At 49.7% G+C, this 27,207-nt stretch overlaps 1 protein-coding gene across 3 annotated transcripts in view; it reads left to right on the top strand.

The window, feature by feature from the left end:
• Positions 1–27,207, top strand: part of GRIK4 (glutamate ionotropic receptor kainate type subunit 4) — a 428,197-nt gene that overhangs the window by 393,484 nt on the left and 7,506 nt on the right. For all 3 annotated transcript variants that reach the window (XM_027036757.2, XM_027036756.2, XM_027036754.2), the window contains 5 exons: positions 1,721–1,830; positions 5,772–5,945; positions 9,531–9,696; positions 11,222–11,447; positions 15,350–15,478. In XM_027036757.2, coding sequence (XP_026892558.1) covers positions 1,721–1,830; positions 5,772–5,945; positions 9,531–9,696; positions 11,222–11,447; positions 15,350–15,478 — 805 coding nt within the window. The remainder of the gene's footprint in view (positions 1–1,720; positions 1,831–5,771; positions 5,946–9,530; positions 9,697–11,221; positions 11,448–15,349; positions 15,479–27,207) is intronic.

Raw genomic sequence — 27,207 nt, 5'->3', positions numbered from 1 at the left:
AAATAAATAAATAATAGCAGGTGTTCAGAGCCTGCAAGGAACGTACTTCTCTTTGGCATCACCTAAACAGCTTGGGCTCAGCCCCGACCAAGGCGGTAGACACCCAGACCCAAATCTCAAATAACTGCCCCCTCCTTGCTCTTTTGGTTGGCGTCAGTCAATCGCAAGAAGAATCAGATGTTCCCTTGCCAGCATGACTGATACATTTCCAGTGGAGCTATGTTTATGTCTTGATCCTCGTTTGTGTGGTGTTCTGTGTTTTATAACTTGAGTCTCCAGGAGTTTTTCCCATGACTGTGTGTCATTCCTTATCACCCATAACCAAATATGGCAGCTTTAAATAGTGCTGTCATTTTTCTCGATTCACTCGTTGTGATATAATCAGGTATAGATTTCTGACACGGAGCATCTAATGGGGTTTCAGATTCAGAAAGCAACAATGAAAGATTTTTCCCCCCTGGGTATTTCTCAATTGAGAGACACAGAAGGAAGTAGTCATGAGCGACAGGGCACTAGAATTCATGTCTGTTTGCCCAGAGAAACCGCAGCAGTATGGAAGGACAGAGAGAAAGACGAGCTGGAGAGAGCAGGCCATATGTAGAGGGGGCAACCACCACTGAGCTCCAGCCAGTTGACAAGGTGGGCCCAGTGTTTCTAGAAAGCCCCATTTTGCTGGAAAAAAAAAAAACAAAAAACAAAGAAAGAAAAAGCCGGAAACCTGGATTTTTACATGACATCTCCCAATCATGTAATGTTAGCAACGGATACAGAATAGGTAAACATTGCAGGGTAGACAGATTAGGGGAGGGCTGTCTGTAGTAAGCCACCAGTGTGTCACCTTTGGTTTAAGGTACCTCCAACCAAGACTTGAGAAAGGTGTGCACTCGTCCAAGACCACACAGCTGCAGACAGCTCATTCCAGTTTGCTCTCCTCCAGAAAAATGTCTGGGAGCTTGGTGGCCAGGTGTCCGTTCCTGGCTCCATCCACTGTCGCCTCTGACTCTGGCCAGGCACATCCCTGGGCTGGGGACAGCCCACATTTCCCCACAGCATTATGCTAAGAGCCCTGAGCTGTGTGTCAGAAGGCATGCATTTGAGACTCCACTCTTCCACTCCTCAGCTGTGTAACCTTGGACACATCTCTTGACTGCCCTTGGCTTTTGGTTTCTTCGCTAGTAAAATGAACATAATAATCTGCCTCATGGCACCGTCCTGAGGTTTACAGGAGAAATCTCACTCGGTGTGAGATCAGCCCGCAAACAAAAACATCAAGGCGCCTGTCATGTTAGCATCCTCATGAGAAAGACGTGAGTGTCCGAGAGGGGTGCTGTTGTACTCCACCACAGACACCAGTGGCTCTAAGGTGCCCCTGAGCCCGCCATGCCATCCCCGGGGGCGGGGGCGGGGAGGACACAGGGCAGTAGGTAGGGGGCGCTGAGCGCTGTTCCACTTGCCCAGCACAAAGCCTTTCTCAACCTAGGAAGTGACATGCCTCCAGCTGTTCCTTTGTTTCATCTGCTGAGGTCAGGGCTGAATAGGTCTTGGAGCAGCCCCTCTGCACCTTGGGTCCCAGTGCCATTGAAACCGGTCACCCAGAACCCGACGCAATGCCATCTGGGGCCAGACCCACACTCCCCATACCCTCCGCCCTGCCCTGCCCTGCCAAGGGCCATCCTGACTGAATGTGTATGGTGAATCTTGGTTTTGTCTCCATTTCCAGGGGCGCAAACCTGGCTATTTCTCCTTCCTGGACCCATTTTCTCCAGGCGTCTGGCTCTTCATGCTTCTAGCCTATCTGGCCGTCAGCTGCGTCCTCTTCCTGGTGGCTCGGTAACGCTCCTCTCCCCGTCCCTGTCCTCACACCGCCACCTCGCGTCCGCTGCAGAGAACTGCATGGGAGGGGTGGGGAGCAGGACACCTTGGCACCACACAGGAGGGGGTAGGAGAGGGACTGAGGACCCCACCTGTCCTCTGCCCTGCTGTCCACCTGGCACTACCCGTTCCCCCACCTACATGCACATGTTCCCTAATGTGCATGGTGAAGACAGGTGAGCTTGTCTGAATTTGCTTCTGCATCCCTCCTCTTCCCCTTCCTCTTCCCCCCCATCTCTGGGCCCCCTGCTTGTGGTGGGGGGGGGGGGGGTTGGGGAGAGAGAGTGGTGGGGAGGAGGGAGACAGGATTGATCACTATGCATTTGGCTGTCCTGGCATCAGACCTCACCAGGATCTGCTGCAGAGTGCTAAGTGACAAGAAACAGAGCTTGTGAATCCAGAGTGAGGGGACCAGAGGCCTCGTGGCATGGGCAAAGGAGGAGGTTCCCTCTGGAGAGGGTCTGGCCCATCCCCTAGCCTAGATCTGCCAGTGAAAACACAGCTGCCTTGGTGAATGGGAGCCATGGAGGGTGGTACACGACAGGAGGACGGGTTGGAGAGAGGCATTTGCAAGTTGTGTTGAGTTGAGACAATTGGTCCAGATCAGGGGTTGGTGACAATTAATCCCTCCCCTCTCGCTAGAAATAGAAACTATTCCTGGGCCTACAGAAGAACCTGAGAGCATCCCGTGGCTAAGACCGCCCATGAATGTGCACAGAGAGGGTTGTTTCTCTCTGGGGCTGGGCCGTTGGATCAGCCTGGGCTTGAGGAGAGCCAGCTTACCTATCCGGAAACAGAATAAGCCCTTGTGGTTCACAGGTCACTCATTCAGAATCCCAGCTCCCTGCTCAGTGCTCAGCTGACCATAGTGGGGGACCAGAAAGGGCTGTTACCTAGGAGCAGAGAACCACAGAATGAGCTTCAAGGGAACTGGCAGTGACTCTGTTCCAGCTGCCTCCATAGCAGTCTCCTTTGCCTCAGGGCCACAGTGGCGGGGCCAGATGATTCTAGTGTATGTCCCAACTCTGCCTGGCAGGGTCTTCCCCAAGGGCATGTCTGCTCAGTGGCTCAGGGAGAGCATGTGCTCTCTCCAGTTGGAACACGGAGCCCCAAGGGACAGCGGAGTGCTTAACCCCCAGGGCAGCCCCCAGCCTGCCCAGGGAGTATTCTATCACCCAGCCTGTGCCTCTTCCAGTGGAGATCAAAGCCAAGTTGAGGAAAGTCATCCTGAACCCGTGAGATCCAGCCAGACAGAGGAAGGCCTTGCTTACAAGCCAGTAGTCTTCAAAGGCTGCTGTGTACCACTCATCTACCCTCTTGGGCCTGTAGGCATTGCCACTATCAAGGATCTGTTGTCAGTGACAACGGACGAGACACGCAGGAGGTTGGCACGCCGCGTGACACTTTCCCTCTCCACTCCACCGCACTGTGTGCTGCAGCTTTTAGGAAGCTGTCTGCCTGAGCCCTGGCTCCACCTCTCTGAAATACACTCTTGCCCCCTTCAATTGAGCCCCTGCGGGTAGCCAGCCACAGCTCTCGAGGGACCCCGAAGGCCCTGGAAATAGTCTTAGGGCTTGGTTCCTAGATATACAGACATATAAGCCCGTTTCCCCATGCCCACTGCAGCCTAAAGCTTTTCAACTAGCCCCAGGGGCTTCAACAACCCTTCTTCCCTGCCCTAGACGCGCACGCACGCACACACGCGTGCACACACACACACAAACTCTCACTCACTACCCCCAGGATCCAGCATTAACAAACAGATTAACCAAAAAAATGTACTAAAGGTCTGATTATACCACCTTGTGTGTGTGTGTGTGTGTGTGTGTGTGTGTGTGTGTGTGTGTAGGATAATTTTCAAATAGGGTTCCATAGGGCAGGAAGGCTCTTGGAAGGCACCAGAGACTCTAGAGGTGAGAAGAAGCCTGAGCTCTGGAACCTCAACTCCTGTTCATCCAAACCAGTTCTGCTTTTATCTCTTGAGCTACTGTACTGCTGGGTAAGATTTTAGAGGTGAAAAGAAATGTTTGGAAACCACTGATCTAAGGCAGCCGTTCCCAAGCCAGCTGATATCCGAGTCAGACAGGGAGCTTTTAAAAAGTTTGATTCCCAGGTCCAATCATCTCAGCACCTCTAGGGACAGGGCTGGGGAATCTGTATTTTTGAAGCTCACTTCCAGTGGCCTGTAGGCTTGGGAACCACCGGGCGCAAGCCAGCTCCGTAGGCCACAGAGAGAAGGAGCACATGTCAGGACGCAGGCCAATGATGACACGCTGGCATCATATTCAGGAACAAGAGGCGGCAGTGGAAATGTGGGCGAGCCACTGTAGAGTGAGTGCCGACAAGGCTGGGGGAGGGACAGGAAGACCAGTGATGCGAATAGTACCCTGTGAGCACACACTGCCTGCCCTGCTCGGCACACGCCCAGACACATCTCTCTCGTCAGAGCTGGGATGCTTTGCGTGGGCGACCGGCCAGGGCCACTGAGCAGAGGAGGGAAGGCGTGCGTCTGGTGGGCAGGAAGACGGGGTGTTCTGGGCATCAGGGAGGGAAGGTGGGGGCAGGGAGCTTAGAGCAGCCCTTCTCAACCCCGTGTGCCCATCACACTGACCTGGGGGGCTTTAAAAAATACTGATGCTCAGGCTCCACCTGGACAAAGCAAATCAGAACCTCTGGGAGCAGAATCTCGTCTTTGACATTTCTTTCAATGCCCCCAGGTGAGTCTGAAACAGAAACAGGGTGGAGACCCTCGGCCCAAGGGACGGTCTAGGCCAGTGTTTCTCAGCGTGGTCCCTGGATCAGTGGCATCTACATCACGGAAGAACTTGCATATTCTTAGGCCTCACCCAGACTTACTGAATCAGGAGCATCAGGGGCCCAGCCCAGCAGTCTGTGTTTGTTTGTTTTTGTTTTTAAATTTTTTTTTAATGTTTGTTTATTTATGAGACAGAGACAGAGCATGAGTGGGGGAGGGGCAAAGAGAGAGGGGGACGCAGAATCCGAAGCAGTCTCCAGGCTCTGAGCTGCCAGCACAGAGCCCGACGCGGGGCTCGAACTCACAGACCGCGAGATCATGACCTGAGCCGAAGCCAGACTCTCAACCAACTGAGCCACCCAGGCACCCCATCAGCAGTCTGAGTTTTAACAAGCCTTCTCGGTGATTGCAATGTAGGCTAAAGTTCAAGAACTTTAAAGTTCAAGAACAAGTTCGAGAACTTGTTCAAGAACAAGCTGTTCTAGGCTGAGAGTTTTCTTTTTTTTTTTTAATTTTTTTTTTTAACATTTATTTATTTTTGAGACAGAGAGAGACAGAGCATGAACGGGGGAGGGTCAGAGAGAGGGAGACACAGAATCTGAAATAGGCTTCAGGCTCTGAGCTGTCAGCACAGAGCCCGACGCGGGGCTCGAACTCACGGACCGCGAGATCATGACCTGAGCCGAAGTCGGCCGCTTAACCGACTGAGCCACCCAGGCGCTCCTAGGCTGAGAGTTTTCTAACTGGCTCTGTAGGGCCCTGGGATCCCTCTGTGACCACTTTGGGGACTAGGGCGTGCAGAAAACGGAGCCTCCCCGCTGTCCACCCCAGACACTCCCAGCTTCCAGTCACTTTATTCTAGATTTGGAGTTCCACATCATAATTTATTTGGGGGGAAAAAAAACCTTTTTTTTTTTTTTTATGAAAGAAAAACAGTTTGAAAACTGCCAACATACTCCAACCCCCTCAATTTGGGGGTTGGGAAAATCCAGGTCCAGCAGAGGGAAGTGGCTTACCCAAGGCCACAGGCCAGGTCCTGAAGCACAGAGGCGAGGCCGGAAAGGAGAGCCACTCCCACTGACTCCAGCACTTTCCATCATGCCCACCCTCCGTGGCACTAGTCTATGTTCCTTTTCTCCCACAGGTTGACCCCCTACGAGTGGTACAGCCCCCACCCCTGTGCCCAAGGCCGGTGCAACCTCCTGGTGAATCAGTACTCCCTTGGCAACAGCCTCTGGTTTCCTGTTGGGGGATTCATGCAGCAGGGGTCCACCATCGCCCCCCGAGCCTTATCCACCCGCTGTGTCAGTGGCGTCTGGTAAGATCCGGGGCAGAGAAGGGGCCAGGCCCAGTGGGGTGGGGACACCAAGGGAGTCCTCAGATAAGCCCTGCTCTGGCTGCGGGTAGGCAGGAACCTCACAGAGAGCTCTGCCTTTCAAAACAGATTAGCAGGGAGCTGGGTTGCATTCTGCCAGCTCAGAAGGCCTGGGAGCACTGGGTTGGGCACACTTTGTGCCATCTTATCTGGTTCCTCTTTCCCTCTGCCTCAGAGGTCTGGATACAGAGGGGAACCAGGGCAGGAAAGGAGATGCAGAAAACAGCCTTGTAAGGCCCACGGCAAAGCGATTGTAACTTGCTGACCTGAAAATGACCTGAGGTTGGGTGGCTGGGCCTGCCAAGGCATATGCAGATTTATGCAAATGTCAGTGTGAAACAGGGCTTGGCTGCTGGAAGAATTCAAACCTGGCTGTCACATCTCTCCTCCTCTACCAGCTTTCTCCAACTTTGTCCCTCTGCGCCCGGCTCTGGGGCCTTGCCTGACCTGTCCACCTCGGCAGGTGTGGGGAAAGGCAAATTCTTAGTGGCTCAGAGCCGGACGGGACCTCAGGAGCCGTCCACATGGGCAGTCCGCCAGCCTCAGCCTGAAACTCCCTTCTCCTCTTGGCTCGTTCAGGGCAAAAAGAATACAGTCGAATGATTCGATGCATGGAAATGCAATTTGCAAACTTGAAAATGATACATAAATGTGTGGACTCATAGCTGCTATTTGAGCATTATGGGGGGAAATGAAACAGACATACGTGTGTGTGTGTGTGTGTGTGCGTGTGCGTGTGTGTGCGCGCGCGCACGTGCACGCGCGCGTGTGTGCGTGTAGCACAGAGAGGCACATTTGCAGAGTACCGGTTCCCCACCCTCACATAAAAACCCGCTGTCGGGTTTGGCTGTCACAGCCTATAGGACTTCCAACCCTGGTTCTCTCCCCTCCTTCTCAGCCTGTGTAAACCAAAGGAAAAGTGGCGTTTTTCACCCTTGGACACCAGTGCCTGGACATTTACCAGAACCACTGGACTAGAGCTGATGGAGAGGTGAAAACGCAGCTGGGATTTTTGTTTTCTCTGCTAAATGATAAATACAGTAGGATTTAAAACATCTGGGCAAGATGCTCACCCATTACCAGATTGTGCCCAGAAATCACCAAGTGGATCAACGGGGACAACCCGGTTTAACATTCCACTGGGAAAAAGGGGTGGTCTTGGCAGGGAAAATCACAGAGTTCCCTCAAAATCCTGGAAATCTGGACAGAAGCCCTGCAGACAACAGAAGTCAGCTGCAGACTCTGATCTCTTTCTACCTGGGGCTTTGCCTTCCAGAGGGGGGTGTTCCCATGCACTGCACGTAGGGCCCCATTGTCAGGTTCATCCACCTGTCAGATCCCTGACCCCCAGGACTTCCCTCCTGCAGACAACGTCTGCCTGAGCGCTTGGGAGGGCCACCAGTCTTGCAGGCTGTGCCGTGCTGGCCCACAGGGTCGCCAGTACTTTAAATAGCTGTCCTAGGGGAGCTCCATTACGCCACTCCTGAGGGTGTGTGGGAAGAGGGGGGGTGCCTGAGTTGTTAGGGAGCCCCTCTGCCTCTCAGAGTTCTGAGTTATCAAATCAAGGTCTCAGTTTGGTCAGTTCCCTGCAGGAGTGTGAGGTCAGAAGACAGGGCCATCACAGCCTCCCTTAGAGTCCTCACCCAGAGCAAGTGACGGAAAATACCACGTTGCTAACAAGAATGCCAACTTTGCAACCAGTGATGCCCCTTTCACACGGGAGCAGGGGTCCCCTGACCGCTCTGGAGAGAGTGTGTGATTTGCTTCCTCAGCAGAGAAGATAGGCTTGCCCTGAGCGACTTTGTTCTCTGACCCATTCCCTTGTGACCAGTGGCATAAAGAGACACATGGCCATCCAGGGTGGAACAGACGCTGGACTGTAGCCGTGGGGCTGAGGGAACTTCCCCAGCCAACTCTGAGGTCAAGGCCACACCCAGGGCTCACTAACTCATGGCACTAGCCAGGGCACAAACAGCGTCAGAATGCTAGCCTCCACCTAGGCATGGATCACCCCACCTCCCTGGCCTCCTCTGGGGGATGGTCATGAGAAAGAACTTCCAGCAGCGTGTATGAGCTGAGGCAGCAACAAGGAAGGCAGGTCTTAGGAATGGATGGACGCCGGGCACTTATAGGTCACAAATAGGGACGTTGACCAGATGGTCGTCATCCCATGTTCGGTGTAACAGTCTATCCCTGCATTTCTCTGTATCTCACATTCATCTGGTCCTTTACAGATTATTAGTCACCAATCGTTTGATCTCACAGTTCTCCAAAGACACGCAGAGCAGGCATTATTCTCCCTGAGTGGGCAAGCTCAGAGGAGGAATGTGGCTTTTCCCCTAAGGTCTCACGGGGGAGGGGAACAAGGCCAGAACTAAACCAGCTCACCTCACTGGTGGTCTGGCATACGGATGCACCCACTGAGTCGGCAGATGCCCGTCACTTCACATCTGGGAGGCCGCCAGCAGGGGTCCTTGGACACAGAGGCCAAGGAGACAATGGGACTTCCCACTCTTAAAAGTCTCCTGGAAGCTGCTGGCCTCTGAATCCTGTGGCAAACGCTACGCTTTAGTTGGCAATGTCTTCATAATGACTAAAGCCTCATTAATTCAGACTCCACTAATTCCGAATTTGTGATTATCCAGCCTCACTTGTGCTTGGATATGTCTTTGAAGTCCCATAAACAAATGGATTGGGATGCAGATCCACACTGCTGACCAGATGGCAGAGGGCTTATTTAACCTACCTAAGTGAACAAACTAGTTTTAACGCCTTTAACATGTATACCGCCTGACTTGCAAAATTATTCTAATTTTAAATGAGTTTGCTCTACCCAATAAAACACTCTTCTGTTTTGAAATAGCTTGCCCATTGTAAGGGTAGTTTCTAATTCCAGCTTCTTAGCACTTCAAAGGTGCCTGTCACCAGTTAACCTCAAAGGGTTTCTGGTTTTGTAGGACTGGTTTTAAAATATGGATGTATCACTGTGTTACTTGGCAAGTTTCTCATCAGCAAAATTGGGATAAGAATTTTGCCTCCCTTCGTTGTAGGGGGTACATGAGATCGTGTCTGTGGCTCAGGGCAGGTGCTCAGTACATGGTTGATGCTCATCTGATGGTTGACCGCATCATGAGAGGACAGGGGCAGCCGACCAAGCTTGGGTTCTAAACAGAGCCCCCAGAGCCGGCACCCTTAGCTCATTCCCTATCTCATTTCTCACGGTCTTCCGGACGGTCTCATGTGCATGGACACACCTCTTTTGAATAGCAACCCAAGAACCACCTCCTTTTGGAAATAAGAAAAAAAAAAAATTAATGGTCTCCCAAGCAACCTCACACACCCAATTCATTTCTGTTGACATCATATGCCCTGCCTCTTTTCTCTTCCCCCACCGACCCCGACTGAGCTGGGAGCTCCTTCCAAAGAGGGACACCTGGTCTCTCCTATGTCGCAGCAGGACTGGGGACGGGGGCTAAGACTCCTGGGTGTGCCTGGGCAACGATGACTTCCTGGTCTTTTCCTACATAGGTGGGCATTCACGCTGATCATCATCTCATCCTACACGGCCAACCTAGCAGCCTTCCTGACTGTGCAACGCATGGATGTGCCCATTGAGTCAGTGGATGACCTGGCTGACCAGACCGCCATTGAGTATGGCACAATTCACGGAGGCTCCAGCATGACCTTCTTCCAAGTAAACCCATTTGGTTGCTCACCAACATGGGGAATTGGGCAGGATAAAGTTGAGATGTTTGTCCTCTGGAGATAAAAACATCAATCCTCATCCCATTATCTCTTTTGAACATCTAGTTTGGAGATTCACTTGGGGCTCGTTTTTCCCCCCCTTCTGCAAAATACCCCTGGAATGAGGTCCCCAAAGCACTTTGGGGTTAATTTCAGCCTCCCAAAGTGTTGTGCAAGAACCGTTAGTGGGAGTCGAGATGCTTTTAAGCATAACGTGTTGAAACTATCTTTGAATGGCAATAGTTTCGTATTTGTTTTAGTGGAGATTAGAAAAATACCCGTAAATGCAGCGAATCTAACCTGTACTTTTATTTCTACTACTGCATAGGTTGAGGCTAATGTATACATTTAAGTTTGGTTAAGTGGGTTAAATTTTATCGGCAATACTTACATAAAGCAAGTTTAGAACACTACACGAATGTCTGAAGTATAAGGAACACGAAGATGAGTATGAACTGATTGCATATATCCCAAACTAGACAGGTGTCAGATCGGGACCCTGTTGGCTTTGAGGTTTCCTTGCAAGGCTCTGGAGAAGACCTTGCCACAGTTGTGTATTAGCCAACAAACCAAGTGACTGATCACCAAGACTGGCAGATCTGGGCCAGACAAGAGGAGCAGTTTTCATATGCTTCGGGATCTCTAAGAAAGCAGACTTACCCTGCAGTTAATAGGTGTCTAACCAACCTACCGCCCAAGAAGTCCATTTTCACAGGACACAGGTCCAAGGCCTCCAGTTTTCTGTTTCCTAGACAGCCTCAGTGTCTATTGGCCCCATAACCACTGAAGGCATCATGCAAACCCAGGTGTGGATAGACCCCCAGAATTCTCTCGACCTTGTTCTTATTTGTAAAAGAGAAGCCAGTCCTGGATATGTGATTGACAAGTTGGTTTAGGATCAACAGAAAATAGCCGGCACTCTTCCTTCAGATGGTGTCTTTAGACGTCCTGATGAACCTGAATCCACCACCTCCAGCCTGAAGGACAGCAAAGGATAGTTCCAGAATTTCCGTTCTTAATTCTATCAGAACATGGAGGTTGGCAGTGGTAGACCTCTCAAGGGTAGATGGGGCAAAACCAATGATCAAACCAGTAGACAGAGTTTATAGTGCCTTAGGACCCTGTTCTTTCCTTGCTTTTCTGTAAAAGTTTATCGTAGGCACAATCCCCGCCTCCTGCCATGATGCGGTGGCAGTTGAGAGATGAAAAGGGAAAAGGTTATTGAATATAATGAGGGGGTTGAGTAATAAAGGGGCCAGGATTTTAAGGTCTACTTTGATTCCCTCCCTTTTAAAACCACCATTTCCTGGGGTGACTGGGTGGCTCAGGTGGTCGAGTGTCCAACTCTGGATTTTGGCTCAGGTCATGATCTCCCAGTTTGTGAGCACGAGCCCCACATCAGGCTCCACGCTGACAACGTGCCCAAGATTTCCTTCCTCTTTTCCTAAGCCTGCTTCCGTGTGTTCTTTTCCCAGAATTCCCGCTATCAGACCTACCAGCGTATGTGGAATTACATGTATTCTAAGCAGCCAAGCGTGTTTGTGAAGAGCACAGAGGAGGGGATCGCCAGGGTGTTGAATTCCAACTACGCCTTCCTTCTGGAATCTACCATGAATGAGTACTACCGGCAGCGAAACTGCAACCTCACTCAGATTGGGGGCCTGCTGGACACCAAGGGCTATGGGATTGGCATGCCAGTCGGTATGCGGGAGAGGACCAGCCTCTTTGGGTAGCTCCATCCAGGCAGGGTCAGAGTAGCTAGGACCACTGAATGCAACATTGAATTTGACAGCCCCGTTCTAGAACCACTTAACAGGGACTTTAGGTGGGCATTTTCCAGGTTAAAAAAATAATAAGCAAACCCCCATACTTCCACTAATCAGTGGAATCTTTAGTTATTGAAGGGCTAGTTATCGATTTGTTAGTAGTTGATGAATTACTAAAGGGCAGGTTGATGCCCTCGGTGGATTCTTTAGGGCTTTTCTTCTCCCTCCTCCTGCTTCCTGCCCTTTGGCCATATCCCTTTTGATGGTCTCTCTACTAGCAGTGGGAAGGAGAAGGAAGAAATGGTGAAGCTCCATGAATTTTGCTGCTAGTGTCTCTGGTGAAAGGCTTATTACAGAAGGAGACTGACATGATAGATGGAGTAGCTTCCAAATCATTTGTGGGTCTCGTGGACCCATCTACTCTAAATCAGCGTAGGTAATTGAGAATAGGTAGTGGAACTCTGTATTTAGCTGTGTACCTTCCAGTGTTTTATACCAAGGTAGGGATGTTTGGCTTCCAGAAAGGTATCCCAGCTGTGTTTTCTAAAGGATATTCACGCCTTGATAGTACCTCAACCGGAAGATGAGAGGGAACACGTTGACCGGCTTTTTGGATTGAAGAGGGAATCTGAAAATGTTCCCCAGATGCTTGGGACATGGACCCTTCCCCACCTACCGCTGAAAGCCATGCTGTATAGGGCTGTCCTCGCCCAACACTCTTCTTATAGGAGGTTGTCCTGTACAAGGCAGCAGAGGGAAAGGCAGGAACTGAGGCCGTCAGACCAATGTGGGGAGATCAATATACAGTATACACAACTTTGCTGTTACCTTACATATGCCTTCTCTTGATCTTTACCTAACTCAGAACTCTGTGGGCTTCACTATATACCTGTGGAGTGTGAAAAGCATGGTTTTGGAGTCAGGCAGACCTGGGAATGCACCTGGCTCCGGCCTGTGGGACCTCAGATAGGTTATTTAAGCTCTCTGAATCTCAGTTACTCTGTAAACTGGGGCAACTGAGGGATAAGCCTAATAATCCAGTCAAGTGCCTTACTACAGTGTCTCATACTTAGCCTGTTCAGGAGGAACACTGGTGCCCTCCCCATTTTTTCCATAGTCCCTTGTGTTATTTGATAAAAGCAGATGACTCCTTAAACACTGATCAGAAACCACACCAGTGACCGTAGGCAATGATACAGTTCATCTTCGAACTCTGTGAATTCTGATACTACGAATTCTATAAACTAGACGCCTCACTCGGGGCCCTTGAAAACCCACGTACTCCCTTCTTACCATCATATTTCATTGATGTTCATTAATATGCAAATTACGGGCCCCTTTGAGAAATGTATTGGCTTACATTTTATTTCAAGATGGTGGAGTAAACCACAAAACAAATGTAAGATGCACCTTGATAATACTCCAGCAATTTAAGAAATTTAGCTGAAATGTCAAATGCTTCCAAAGTTTTCGTGGAACACACCTATTAGAGAGTCGACCTAAAGCGGACCAACTCTAGAAATTTTTATCAATGACGAAGGAAAAAGGGAAGGAAACGCATTTATTCTATGTCTGACGTGATGCTATTTTCTTTTTTTTCTTTTTATTTATTTTTATTATTATTATTTTTTAATGTTTATTGACTTCTTGAGAGACAGAGACAGAGTGTGAGCAGGACAGGGGCAGAGACTGAGGGAGACACAGAATCTAAAGCAGGCTCCCGGCTCTTGAGTTGCCAGCACAGAGCCCGATGCGGGACTTGAACTCACAAACCTTGAAATCATGACCTGAGCCGACGTCGGATGCTTAACCGACTGAGCCACCCAAGCGCCCCTAACGTGATGCTATTTTCACACGTCATCCCACCTGTGAGTTAGATGTGGTCCTTCCCACTCTAGAGGAGAGAACTGAGATTCAGAGCTGGCAAGTTTCTTGTCCAAGGTCACAGAGTCAGGAGAGGAGCTGGGTTTGAGCCTGTCTCCAAATTCAGTGCTTCGCTTACTGGACCATGTTGCCGGAGGGGTCCCACCAGCTCGACAAGACGGGATAGGTGGGGAAGTGAGGTACGGGCTTGTCCGGGTTCTCAGATCAGGCTGAGAAGGGCACCGCACCACCCACTGATGAGCCAGAACTTATCTGAGTTGAGGTCACGTCCAAGAAAGCATGTGTGTCATTCTTACGCGGGAGGTAAGGGCATAACCAGAGAATAAGCAATGTGGTGGGACCGAGGGAAATGAAACAGTACAAGGAATGAGATGGACAATTAGTCAAATGGTTTAGGAGCAAAGTAGGCAAATGTGGAATAAACAGAATAATCCTTTCTCAAGGCCCCTGGTGTGCCACTGAGGTTGGGTTGGAAATGCTAGAAATGCCTGGCTGGGCTGGACAGTCATCTGCAAACCTGGAATGTTCATTAGTCTCACCACCTAGCACCATCTGTTAGTTCGAGTAGCCATCCACTGCACGAGTGTGTTAAGTACCTACTGTACGTGGGCGCTCTCGATGCTTGCCCACATAAGTTGCATAGACATGTTCTGTGCTGCAGGCTTGGGGTTTACCTGCCCAAGCGTGGTTGTATCTCCAGTAGGGAAGGTTCCATCTGTGGTGTCATGGGCTGTCAGAGTCCAAAGAGATCTGGGAGCTGATCTAGTTCCTTGCCTGTCAAAGCGCGGTCTGTGGCCCAGCAGCGGGGCATCCCCTTGGAGCTTGTTAGGAATGCGCAATCTCAGGCCCCACCCCAGACCCACAGAATGAGAGTCGGCGGGTCAGTCAGATCCCCAGGTCATTCCTGTGCCTGTGACGGTTTGAGAGCACAAATCTACTTGTTCTGAGCTTTTGCCTCCATCCTTCATCATAGCCCTCCCCCACCACCCCCCGCCCCGAGGCCTCTGTCCACATCAGGCCTTCACAGAGCTTGAGCAAGAAAACTGAGCAGCTTAGTTGGTTTCCAGCCTCTTGGCAGCCTTTTCTCTATGATCTCCAGCCTCAGCTTGTGCTGGGACATTGAGCTTTCCACGGTCTCATTTAAGCCTATTTTTGTGATTAAAGCCAAATTCCAGAACCAAAGCTCCTTGACCATATTCCATTTGAAAAATTAAAAAGGAATTGCACTGAACAGAAGCCTTCTGTTTGAGGACAGAGGGAGGAGCGGTGTGCACAGAGTGATGGATGGGGACGGGGGGTTGTCAGCCACTCAGCAGGCAGGTGGGAAGTTTGGGGTGGCTGGTGACCGGATTCTGCACACAGATGAGAGGTGGCTTCCGTCACACTCTGGGGTGATGCTTCTCTCACTGGAGGCTGCTCTGGGTAAACAGTTGTCAGGGGTAATGTAGCAAGAGTTGCAAGTGCCTGAGAAATTAATGTAGATAAAGTAGAAGACAGGCAACTGACCAAGGGAGAGGTTTATGGCACAGATTTCCCACCTGGAGGAGGCAGACGGGATGCCTTGCAGCCAGCTTCCTGAGTGTCAGTGGGCAGGCTGGGTAACCTTAGTGGAAAGTGGTGGGTGAGTAGGGCCACACCGCTGTCTGAAAAGCTGCAACTTGACCCACACTGGGTTCTTGGCCATGGGCTGAACAGGCCAGTCAGCATAGAGAGAAGGAAAGTAGGAAGGCCCAAGTGCCCTGCATGAAGCCGGAACTCCCTCCTCTGCACGGAGGGTCCTCAGAACAAGCAGAGGGGAGAGCCATGCTCCTGCAGGGACCCCCACCACCTCTGTTTCTCTTCTCCTGATGTTAGGTGGGAAAACCGGTAAGGAGGTCTACTGGGGAAAGGAGCAGAGTGATGCCTGAGAGGGCACTCACGCCCTGTGTTCTGGGCTCTCCTGTGACCCCACAGGTTCGGTTTTCCGGGATGAGTTCGACCTGGCCATTCTCCAGCTGCAGGAGAACAACCGCCTAGAAATTCTGAAGCGTAAATGGTGGGAAGGCGGCAAGTGCCCCAAGGAGGAAGATCACAGAGCCAAAGGTGAGTGCGTTCAGCAGCTTCCCCCTCCTGTTCTAGAGGAGCGCTTGTTCCTTGTTTCTGGTGTCCGAAGTCCAGGTGATGATTGCTGGAACACACGGACAACAAGCCTTGCAAGGAATGGAGGGCTGGGCTGGGCTGGGCTGAGGGCCAGTCCTGGCCCAGAGTCTGGGCTGGTTGGAGGCATCCAGTGCCCATCGGCTCGCTATTCCCAGAGACCCCATCTTTACCATGCTTCCCGAGTGCAGCCAGCTCCTACCCCGGCCCGTGCCCCCCTCACCTCTCCACCATCGACTGCTGGTCTCCCTTTCCCATTCTTGCCCCTCGACAGCATCTTCTCCACCAGTAATCAGAGTGAGTCTTTTCATGATGCGAGGAAATCCCAGCATTCCCCTGCACAAACCTTCCCTTCTCAGAATAAAACACAAGCCTTCCGTGGCCTCCTCCTGGCCTCCCTGGGGAGGGTCCCCGAGAGAGGTCTTCCCTCCCCTCCCCACACATCCCTCCCATCACGTGAGCTCTGCTTTGGTTTTCTTTTCAGACCTCATCACTCCCTCATATTCTGTTCTCTATGCATTTCTTTGTTTACTGTCCACCTCTTCTACTGGAATGCAAATTTCGTGAGGACAAGGACTGTCTTCTTCATAGGGTACCCGGTCCACAGGGCCTGGCAGGTGGATATTTGAATGAATGAATGAATGAATGAATGAATGAATGAAGTTTAAATCACGCTGGATAGAAAGCAGTCGCTGACTGATATGTGTGGTTGAGGAGTTTGAGGGTCCCTGAGCATCCGGGATATTCTGTAGGGGGGTTGCCCAGGATAGTCCCATGCTACATCTGTTATAGATCAGTTAATGCCTATTAGTTATCTTTAGAACTCCCTTTAAGTCTCACAATGTCCTGGTTGGGGCAATAAATCCTATGGTCACCCTCGCAATCTCCTGCAGCCTTGCTAAAATATGCAACAAATTTACCTCTACACGCTGTCCCCCAGGAAGGCAGCTCAGGAATAAAATGAATAATACCATGTGCTTCCATCTCTGCTCAGAGTGAATGATTATCCGTGATGAGACAGTGAATGAGTGACTTTGTGTTTCCAAGTGTCTGTCTGTGGATCTCTCTCCTGCAAGGAAAGAGCTCAGGAATACGGACCTAGGGGGGCAGGCCCTTTGTAATTTAGACACTCTGCCCCTCCCCTCACAGGAACCCACTGAGACCACACATGTCTTGGCTCTCCACTTCCCAAAGATCAAGTGGGGAGGAGGCTATAACTCTGTTCAGAAGGAAAAAAGGAAGAAAGAAATGAGGGTGGTACAGAGAGAAGTTTCCAGAAACTTTTGTGGATTTGATAGAATGAAGTATGTGTTGAAGATACTCAGGACCTGAACAGGGAGGGAGGGGCGGAGGGGGTACTGCAGGCAATAAGCACCCCGAGGAGAGACACAGCAGCTGAAATTTGTGCTGTGGGCGAGGGCTCTGTGTGCTGCACGTGGAACAGAGCCAGAGTCCCACAAGTAGCTCGGAGGTGGACAGCGAGTCTGCCCTTAGGGAAGACAGGGTAGCAAAATGCTCCTGCACCACCCCCTCCCCATCCAAAGACACATGGACTGAAAATAATCTAAAGCAGTCTGGGCTTGGAATAGTCAAAATAAAAGGAGATCCTTGATAAGCTAACTTATGCCAACGTTGTTCTGTGTAACAATGAACTTCAGAGTGGTAGCGAAGGGCCCTGTCTTACCAAGCAGATGGAGGGAAACAGTCGTGGCTTTTGGTCTGGAGTAATGTGAAGTAGAAACAGAGAGGTAGATCTGGGACCCAGAGCAGAAAGATTTTGAGTTCTTCCCCTGCCTGATGAGTGAAACCGGAGAAATGTCCAGATATGTCTCTTCCTGGAAGCCCTTGGTCGCCCTCCACCCCCTACCTCCCACAGGGGGTTGGGCGCTTCTGTGACTTTGGACAGAGAACTCAACACTCTGCATTGCAGCTCTCGATCTCCTCTGCTTGGTAGACGGCACCTTAGATGTGGACCCAGTCTTGTTTGTTCCTGTGTCCCTAGCACCCCCTACAGAGCCTGGCACATAGTAGGTACCCAATACATATTTGTGAGATGTGTGATTAAAGCCACCGGCTGCTAGTTGTCCAAAGCTACCAGTGCCCTTGTTCTCCTTGGTCACGTTAGTAAAGCAACCAATGAAATGGTGCCTCAGTGACTTCCCCGAGCAACCTTCAGACCCAGAGCTGTCCCCTAGGTCCAGTCCTTCCTGCCTCTGAGCAGCCAACCAAACTTACGGGTTAACGCAGAGACACTCTCGATGAGGGAGGCTAGAACACAATGGGAGGTGGCCAGGAGCAAGGGCTCAGAGCAGTGCAGGGACCCCCACAGAATCCTGCATGCCCCCGCACCCCCCGCTCCCTTGCCACCCAGGCCTGTACTGGCTCTTCCAACACCAGATCTCCCTCCCCTCCTGCTTCCCACTAGTTAGTTTCAGGCTTCCCCAGCTCCCCTGCCTTTTTAAACCTGACCCCCATTTGATCTACATGTCCCCTTGAGGCTCACCGCTGAGCCGACCCCATGTCTCCAGTTTCCCTTTTCATCCCTGACCCCTGAACTCAGCCACCGGTCCTTCCCTTTTGTGCACATATTTCTTTGTTTGTGTTTATTTATGCATCCTGCTAATCCTACAGAGGAACAGTTGGAAGGCAGCAAAATTGGCAAGTATAGGAATGATGACACAGGATCTGGGTGCCTTAGAGTTGTCACTCACAGTCCCCAGTCTGGATCATCTCTCTCCCTCTCTAGGTATTACCTAAAGTCTAGTGGACTTTCCCCAACCCTCCTTCTGATGAGTAAAAGTTCATCAGATCCTTCTGATGAGTAAAAGCTCATCAGACTTTTACTCTCCTGCTTACCTGTTGGTTCTACTGTCTGCACGAGGCTAGGTCTCTTCCCTCAGGCAGTTTTCATAAGGGTTCAGGATCATGGACATTGGGTCAAGTGGACTCCACTCCATAAAAGGCCTTGTTATAATCACTATGAAACATCTTTGAGCCTCAGTTTCCTTCTCTAGAAAATAGGGATGATAATAATAATGTCACTTCCCGGGGCTGTTGTGAAGAGTGAATGACACAAATCATGTTAAACCCTCCACAAAACCGACTGTCACAAAGGAAATGAGAACTAATTTTATCCCAAAATCTAGGCCTAAGGGAGCAATTAAGGCACAGTGAGAGGTCTGAACAGTGTCCACAGCCACAAGTACGGCTGTGCTCCTCGAGGCTAGATAGCTCTTCTAAAATCAACACTTGTGACATCTATTTTGTCTCCATTGACATTTGTCCCCCATGGAGTATGAAAAACTCAAAGGCAGGGACTGTGTCTTATTTATTTTTGTATCTCAGTGACCAGCATGATCATCTGACATCAGTATATGATGAAAGGATGAACAATGAATGAATGAATGAATATGAATGAATATGAATAAATGAATATGAGTGAATGAGTGAATATGAGTGAATGAATGAATGAATGGGTGGGCAATCATCTCATGGACCTCCAGACTGGTACCACTTCCTATGTCTGTTGGCTCCCAAACAGGAACCTTGACACCCCAGGTGTCGGCATAGAAAGTGTTCACATAGCCCCCACTGCATCCAACACACATCGTAAACCACGGCACATCAGGCACTGTGCTAGGCTCTGAGATTATGAAAAGGAGTAAGACATGGCCCTGTCCTCAAGAGGTTTGAAACCTAGAGAGAGGCACAGATGATCACTCTAATGGTTGCACTGTAGGAATGCTTTACGAGAACTATAAAAAAAAAAAAAAAAAAGTGTTTATGAAGCCCAGAGGAGGAAGTGATTAATTCTGAGCAATGGTCAGGGAAGGCTTTAGGGACATTTGGCCTGAACCTTGCAGCACCTATCAGGAGTCACTGCTTTCGGAATGTTGTAGAGCACAGTCACCACACTCAGAAGTTGGTTTCGATAAGTAAGATGGGGTTGGAGTTAAGAGAGCATTGAAAACTAGATAAAGGCATTTGGACTGCAAACCAGCATGTCCCAGGATTTTCCATGGAAGGAATTGGTAGCAGCAGAGACTGAACATAACACTCTGGGGGGCTGGGGCCATAGTCTAAAACGGCTCACCATGCTTGGGATATCCTGAGTCCTGTGTTTTATCCTAAAAACATACAGGAATTCTGCAACTTACAACAAAACATAGGCACGTTTATTTAATGTAAAAATGCTTTTTGTACCTCAACTCTGAGTGAAATTAGTGTTCCAGGGCGATGCCCCATAAACATCCTGAGCATTGCTTATGCCTTGGCACGCCAATAGCACACTGGACTGGGTTTGAGAGTGTTAGTTACGGATCTCAGAGGTGCTGGGGTAAGATGTGGCATGAGGAAAGCAGGTGCTGTGGGGTGGAATTCTGAGCTCTCGGTGGCATACATGGTCTCAGGGGACAGTCATTGCCTCGGGAGGAAGAAAGAATCAACTTACTGACTTTAAGTTCCAACAGTTCTTGCAACTCGGCAGAGACACTGTTCTTGGAAGTCAAGGTTTTTGATTTGCCAGAAGAATATTTTGCAATACAGAAGGCTAATAACTAAAGGAAGCTTGGCATGAAGTTAGTGGAAAAATAATAGAAAACCCAGGCCACCCAGTCTGCAAACCAGACAGAAAACACCCTGGCCGGGACAGGGAGCTTCTGAGCAGGAAAAGGATATTTTAGAATCGGGAGGGTCCCTGAGAAGGAGCCTTGTGCCCTGCTGGGACACAAGACAGTAGTAGATGGAACTAGTTGGGGATTCTAAGAGGTAAACAGATTTTTGCTTACTTCTGGAGTTTGGAAAGCCCCAGAAATATGTGTCATGCCACGGTGAGGAAGGGACATGAGGGATGGGACATGGGGACCTAGGGCAGGGAGGGTCCTGTGGCAGGCTTGCATTTTCCTAGGCTCCAAAGATACTAGAAATCTAAGTGGAATGCTGCGTTAAGACCAGATACCTAAACCCACCCCCATGGCACATCACCTCCTTCTTATCCTCGGACCTGAAATAAATTTGGGGTGAAGCGGGAACAGAGACAACACTGCCTTTAGCTAAATTTAAACCTGGAATGACTGAGAAATCTACATTTGTGGCAATCAGGTGGAAATGGGGGCTTGAGGTAGACATCCGGTAACTTAGAGAAAACTTACGTTAGAATTTTTGCCGAGTGACTAGCTTTGGAAATCCTTCCCCAGTCCACAGAGGTTGAGGAGGACCGATCTGACAGCAGAGTTCAGGAGGGTTGGAGAAGGGAGGCAGACAGGGAGATCGGGCTCCCAGGGAAGGTAGGACATAGTGACAGGAGGCTCCCAGCTGCACTTGGGGACCAAATGTTCTCTGGCACAGAGAAGAGAATGGAATAGATGAAAAGGAGAAATAAATAGCACAAGTCTTCCTGCCCGGGTCCCAAATGCCCCAGAAGATGCTAGGGTTCTATCAACTGGCCGGGGTTAACTTGCTTCTGTGCCGCCGTCCTTTGGAAGAAAAGGATGTGAGCTGTATTAATACACAGTCTTGTCCAAAGGATGCTGTCTGGGAGACGCTGTGCAAATCATCCTAAGAGCTGGGGCTTCGGCTCCCTTCCCAGCCACGGCAGCTAGTGCCCATTTAATGCAGCGGCCCCATTTCTGCCATGGCTGAAGCCCAGGCAAACGTTACTCAGTGAGGCGACAAGGCTTCCTAAGCCAAGCGAAAGTCCGTGTGACCTCCTCCAAGCCAAGCAAGAAGCACCAGCCTGGAACGGAAGGCACCATTGCATTGCTTGGCCTCTCTCTGGCAAATTAGCCATCAGGCTTATGGAATATAAGCTACTGCTCAAGGGAGCCCCTCCTGCGGCAGAAGAACAGGACCAGTGTAACCCGAAGGATCTCTTCCTTTAAGTCTTTAAGTGGTTGCCCGGAGTGGAGCCACAGGAACATTTTTTTTTTCCCCTTGTGTCTCAGTCTGAACAAAGGGCAGTCGCTTTAATTTGCTTTCCAGAGTAGCTCGTAGGTGATCTTTCTTTTCGTGATGTGAGTCAGTGGGCTCTCACGTGTGCCTAAGGGAAGGGGGAGAACGTGGAGCACGCAGACAGGGACGGCAATGAAGTGAACTGTGAAGAAGGTCCTTTTTGCAGAGACTTCTGAAGCTGACAGTGGCTGTGGGCACTTTGCTTTCAAGTACAGACGGTCCCTGACTTACGATGGTTTGACAATGTTTCGATTTTACGATGGTGCATAAGCTATACACGTTTTAATGTACCGCGTGCTTGGAGGTTTGAATTTGGATCTTTTCCCAGGCTAGCGATATACAGGGTGATTCCTCTCCTGTGACGCTGGACAGCAGCTCCCCGTCACCCCGAGATCACCCCGGTCAGCAGTCGATACACCGACCACCCGCCGGTGCCCGTTCAGTCGTTCTAGTTTTCGCTTTGGTCAGCACTTTGTTACAGAACAGGCTTTGTGTGAGATGATGTTGCCCAACCATAGGCTAACGTTCTGAGCCCGTCTCAGGTAGGCTAGGCTAAGCCATCCTGTTGGGTAGGTTAGGTGTATTAAATGCACTTTCCACTTAACGATACTTTCAACTTACAATGGGTTTTTACCGGGGACGTGACGCCGTCGTAAGTCGAGGACGATCTGCAGAAGGTAGCAGGCAGCGTGTAGTAGCTGATGTAATCCGTCTCCACTTCATCATCCTATTAAAATGCGAGCAATTTCAAAGAAAAGGATCTGGTGCTACCCTGCTTCTAATCCAATATTACAGTTCAAACGTCGCTGCCAAATTTCGGAGAAGAACCCTAACATTGGGATGGAGCCACTGTTCCTGAGTCTTTTTGCCAGGCCTCCCTTGGCTCTGGTGGCAACCACAACATTACCCCTTCGCTTCACCTCCCCAATTTCCTTCCCTGCCTATGGCTCAGTGACCATGTGCCTTCATCTACAGCTGAAAAATGAAATGGTGGCGCATGTGGAAGGCTACATGGGAATTTACAAAAAGCAGCAGGCTTCATTCCAAGCTCTTGCATTTTCTTCCGCCTTTTCTTTTCGACAACGCTTGTTTATTCTCTCACTCCGCCCCTGTAAAAAGAAATCTCGTTAGCCACTCACAGAATGCCGGCACCCCAATTCAAGGGGATCGGGTTACTGAAGGCTTTGCAGAACAATTGTCAGACAAAAAGGTAGTCGGTAAATTCCAAGGAAATTAAATACCTTTATCTTGAAAAACACAGGCTCACAATTGGGCTTCAAAGGAACATAAATACACCACCAGGCTGTGAAAATCAGGGTCCCCTTTCAAGGATGGAAAAGAGGCCAGTGGTATAGACTCACAAAATCCTTAGAGAGCAGGAAGTTTGCTGTCTGGCACAGCGGGAATGAAAGTATGAGACATCTTAGCGAGAGGGGGGTAAGGGGTGGGTGGGGGATGGGTCCTGGGGCTGTTATCCTCTCTGTCTCTTCTCAGGGGGCCCAGCCTGATTATCCCGGTTCTCTGGTTTCTCTGGAGAGAGCCAAGACGGGAAATCTGAATATGGGAGTTTAGATAGTGTCTCAGAGAGATGCTTGCAGAGGAAGCCTCTCCCTCATCCAATCAGATTGATTGCTGAGAGACGGAGAAACTCCCGGGGGGTGCCAGAAAGCACGATCAGGAACAGAGGTAGACGGTGGTCCAGTGCATCTGCATCCGAGGAGGTCAGCCACTCCGAAGGCTGCAGCCCAACTTTGGATACTGAGCCAAGGTTAAGTCGATAAAGCATCGATTCAAACATTCGATGGAACGTTGTCAAGGAGAGAAGGGAATTTTATAAGCGGAACGAATAGGACCCTCTTTCTGGTCACTCTAGGTTGGGGGAGGGGTCCCAGGAATGAATTCAGTCATCAAAGTGTCAGGGTGAGTTCTGTATCCCTCTCCCTGTAGCATCAGGAACCCTGGTTCCAGGGAGAGGCAGTGTGGGCTGGGGGTAAGGGCTCAGGCTCTGGCTTCAGTTTGGATCTGACACTTCCTACTGGCCACAGGACCACGGACAAGTTAGCTGACTCCAGTACCTGACTTGCCTTGTCGGAAAAATGGACGTAAACACAGTGCCAGTTTCACAGGGCAACTGTTAGGATGAAATTAGAATGTTTAGCCTGGTCACCTTGCTCATAGTAAACAGTCATGAAGGTCGGCCCTATTTTTATAAAGAACATTATCTGGGTAGTCAGATTTATGTAGATTTCACACCTCTGCCCTGAAAACGTGGGCCACTTCGCTTAAGTTCCTTGAATTCCTGTTTCTTTAACTGGAAAATGCCGACAGTGAGCCTTCTTCACAGCGTTTTTAATGATAATTGAATGAGATAGCACATGTTTTTTAAAACCGAGGCGCTTGCGCTCATATTTTGATAAATTGTAAAGTGCCTCCCCCAGGCTTATGTTTTGATAAATTGCAAAATTTATCAGATGCCTCTGCCATCCCTCTTCTATCTCGTGTCCATTCGCCTGCTCTCCTTCCATCACTGTCTCCAGACTCAGCCAGTTCTAGTCAATGAATGTCACAGTAAGAGTAAGTGGCATGCCTGCTGTCTCACAGTCCTCAGTCGTGCAAACCTGACGAATTGTTCTATGTTTTGTGGGAAGGTCATACAGGTCAGCTCCCACATGGACTGGTGAAGTTGCTATTTACAATCAATAAGTCCGTGGAGATGAGACCATGGAAGCTATTTGCATGGATGTAGGTGAAGGTGATTCTGAAATAGAAAGTGCTGGAAAGTCATATTGGTCAAGGAATTCATGTTCTCGTCAAGCGTTTTCAGTGTGGAACTTTGCACAGCACTTCAGCACACAGCGTAGGGCTCAGGTCAGGGAGGTTTCGCAAGAAAGATATGTTGACTGTTGTTCAAGAGTAATTATACTCTCCCTTGCTGGGATGCTGATGCTAGTCTCTCTTTGTACCTACCTCTGTGGCTCTTGTGGCCTCTGCCTTCTTGCCTCCCAGGCTAGCCCTGCCCCTTCCTTGTTCAAAAGGAACTTCCCTGCGTCTCAGTCGCAAATTTCCCCGGTGCCATCTGGAGGTATTAGAGGGTGTTAAGGCCTGAGACGCATGTGCCCCTGAATCCAAAAGGTGATTATTTCCAGGTCAGAACTGATGGCAGAGCAGTTGGGTGGAGATTCCAGTCTATCACCGGTACTCCCTTCTAGGTTGCCATTTCCCTCTGTTAGTTCTAGAGACACGGAATGCTGTTTGTTGGCATTTGCCAACTGTAATTTGTATTTGTGGACAAGCTATGAGCGACACCGGTGTTAGGATTGAATCAACCAAGACTTTGCAGGGGGAGTTCGATTCTATGTCAGTTAATGCAGTCTCGTGGCTGGGGCATAGCTGAGGCTCCGAGACTTACGTGTCAAGAGAGGCTCTGTCTGAAAGCCATCTGTCTAGGTGGCGTCTGTGTGGGCCATCTGAAGAAGGGAAGGGAGGGGTGATTAGCGGGCCGTCCCCTTGCAAGGGCCGAGGCGGCTACGAGCACGAGGGCCTGTGGTCAGACTGGAGGGTGCCCATGCCAGCGTAGAGGCTGTGTGCTGCGGAAGGCATTTGACTTTAGCAGAATGACTGATGACAGTATTAAATGGAACCACTGTGTTCTCCTAGAGCTCGCTGCCTGCTCCCGCTCCATCTGTTTCTCAACTCAGGCTCTGCCAACAATCTATTCTTGCTTCCACTTTCCAGTAAGTTCCTAAAGGCACCGGTGGTATACAAGCCTCGCTCCTGGGTGGGGAGGCCGCTAAGCCAGGAATCGGCACTCTTGAGCCAACAGCCATGATTGACATGCTGGCCCTGAAACACGAGAAGCTGAGAAAGAAGGACCGTGGGGTGTGTTGGGGACTCATGCTTTCTACCCGAATCCTGTTAAAACCTCAGCTCCTCCAAGAGGCTTTCCCTAACCTGATCAGACTTCTCCCAGCACAGATCACCTTTCTGTTTATAACCCTCCCCAGTTCCCTTGCATCTGCCTGGGACCCGGTATCATTGGTCCACGTGGTAGGTTCACCGTCAAGTGTTCAGTCCCACCTTGGCCAGCCACTCTGTGCAGTCTGGGCCTTCTGCCTCTGTGATCAGGCTGCGAGCACGCGACAAGGGCTGTCGCACTTTACTATTATTTCAAACTAAAATGAATTAGGAATGAATACATTTCACAGTATGGATCCAAAGCTTTTGATGATGCAGGATTCCACATATGAGACGTCTTTATCCTCTTGCTTTCTGTTCATTCTTTCTGCAGACATTTATTGGGCTCTTATTATGGGCCAGGCCCCATGATGGTAGAGTTACAGAGTTGATCCAGACCTGGATCATCCCCTTATGGAACTCACAGTCTAGCGGGAAATCCAGATTTATCAGGTTAAACGAGGGTATTATTTTATGCAACGTTAGAATGATTCACGATGCATTGTCAATGAAACACCAAAGCGGTATAACTCACAGAGCCAGGTAAGATGAGCTAAGTCTTGAAGGAAAGGTTAAGGTTGGCCTGGTGCGTGTCTGGGGGCTGGGGGGGTAGGCTCCAGGGAGAGGTGCCAGTGGGAGTAAAGGTACAGAAGGTAGGGTGCTGGGAACAGAATGCTGTGCGCTGGGAACTGGGAACAGTTACTAGAGATGTTATTGCGGTTGGATTTTAGCATCTTGGAAAGATCACTCAGGCAAACTTAGTGGAGGGTAGAGTTGAGTTATATGACTACAAGCAGGGAATCATTTTGGAGGCCTCATGCAACAGTCCCAGCAAGAAACAGTGGGAGCCTGAGCTAGGGAAGTATTAGCAGGGTAAGAAGTTGAAAAGCATGTAGGAGGTAAAATCACCAGGACTTGGTATGAGCCAGTGCAGGAAGGAGAGACAAGAGACCAAATTCAGGAAAATGAGAGAATGTGCCTCAGAGCAAGCGGAGGCACCGAGGAGGTTGCAAGAGAGCGATGTCCTTATAAAAAGCCAAGAAGGGAGAGTGCTTGGCAATCCCAAGTGCCCCAAGAGGTCACTTAAGATCAGGACTGGAAAACTTCCAGTATGTTCGTTGGTGACCTTGGTGGGGGTGGTTTTGGTGATGCGAGACAAAATCACATGGGGTGATGAGTGAACAGGAAAAACAAAAAGTGAATTCAGAACAGAACCACTTTCTTCTTCAGATGCCCAGGGCCTAAAAGCTTTTCAAGAATCCAAAATTATGTTTGAGGTCTGAAAAAATGTATTAGCTCTAACACGCAAAAAGAAACGGCAAAATTAAATTAAGACATGTTTAATTAAATATCCCCAAAATGTAACATTGTTTCGACTTCATTAATTTTTAAATTTAATATTCATAAAAACTCCATTACATTTAAAAACAATTTTTTTGCTTAGATTTTTTTTTTCTAGTTTTGCAAACATTCCCTGGTATGCGCGATGATTGCTGAGAAATCACAGGCCATTATAAATTAACTGTTGCCTGCTACTCAGCCATGTCACGAGCAAAATTTTTAAAAGGCATTGAACAGGAGATGTGGGTGCATTTTCTTCTTCTCGCTTTTATGTGAGACGGGGCCTCCAAAGGTACGCGGTTTTAAGGGCTTGAAAATGTCTTAAAACAGTTCTGATATAGACAGCTGTTTCAGAAAGCTTGGCCAGGGAAGGAAGGAGAGAGAATGGGTGTTCACTAGACGGAGTTGGAAGGGGAAGAAAGGCTTCTTAT

The sequence above is a fragment of the Acinonyx jubatus genome, chromosome D1 (assembly GCF_027475565.1).
Source record: "Acinonyx jubatus isolate Ajub_Pintada_27869175 chromosome D1, VMU_Ajub_asm_v1.0, whole genome shotgun sequence".
Classification (NCBI taxonomy): domain Eukaryota; kingdom Metazoa; phylum Chordata; class Mammalia; order Carnivora; family Felidae; genus Acinonyx; species Acinonyx jubatus.
This window is presented reverse-complemented; position numbering and strand designations above follow the sequence as displayed.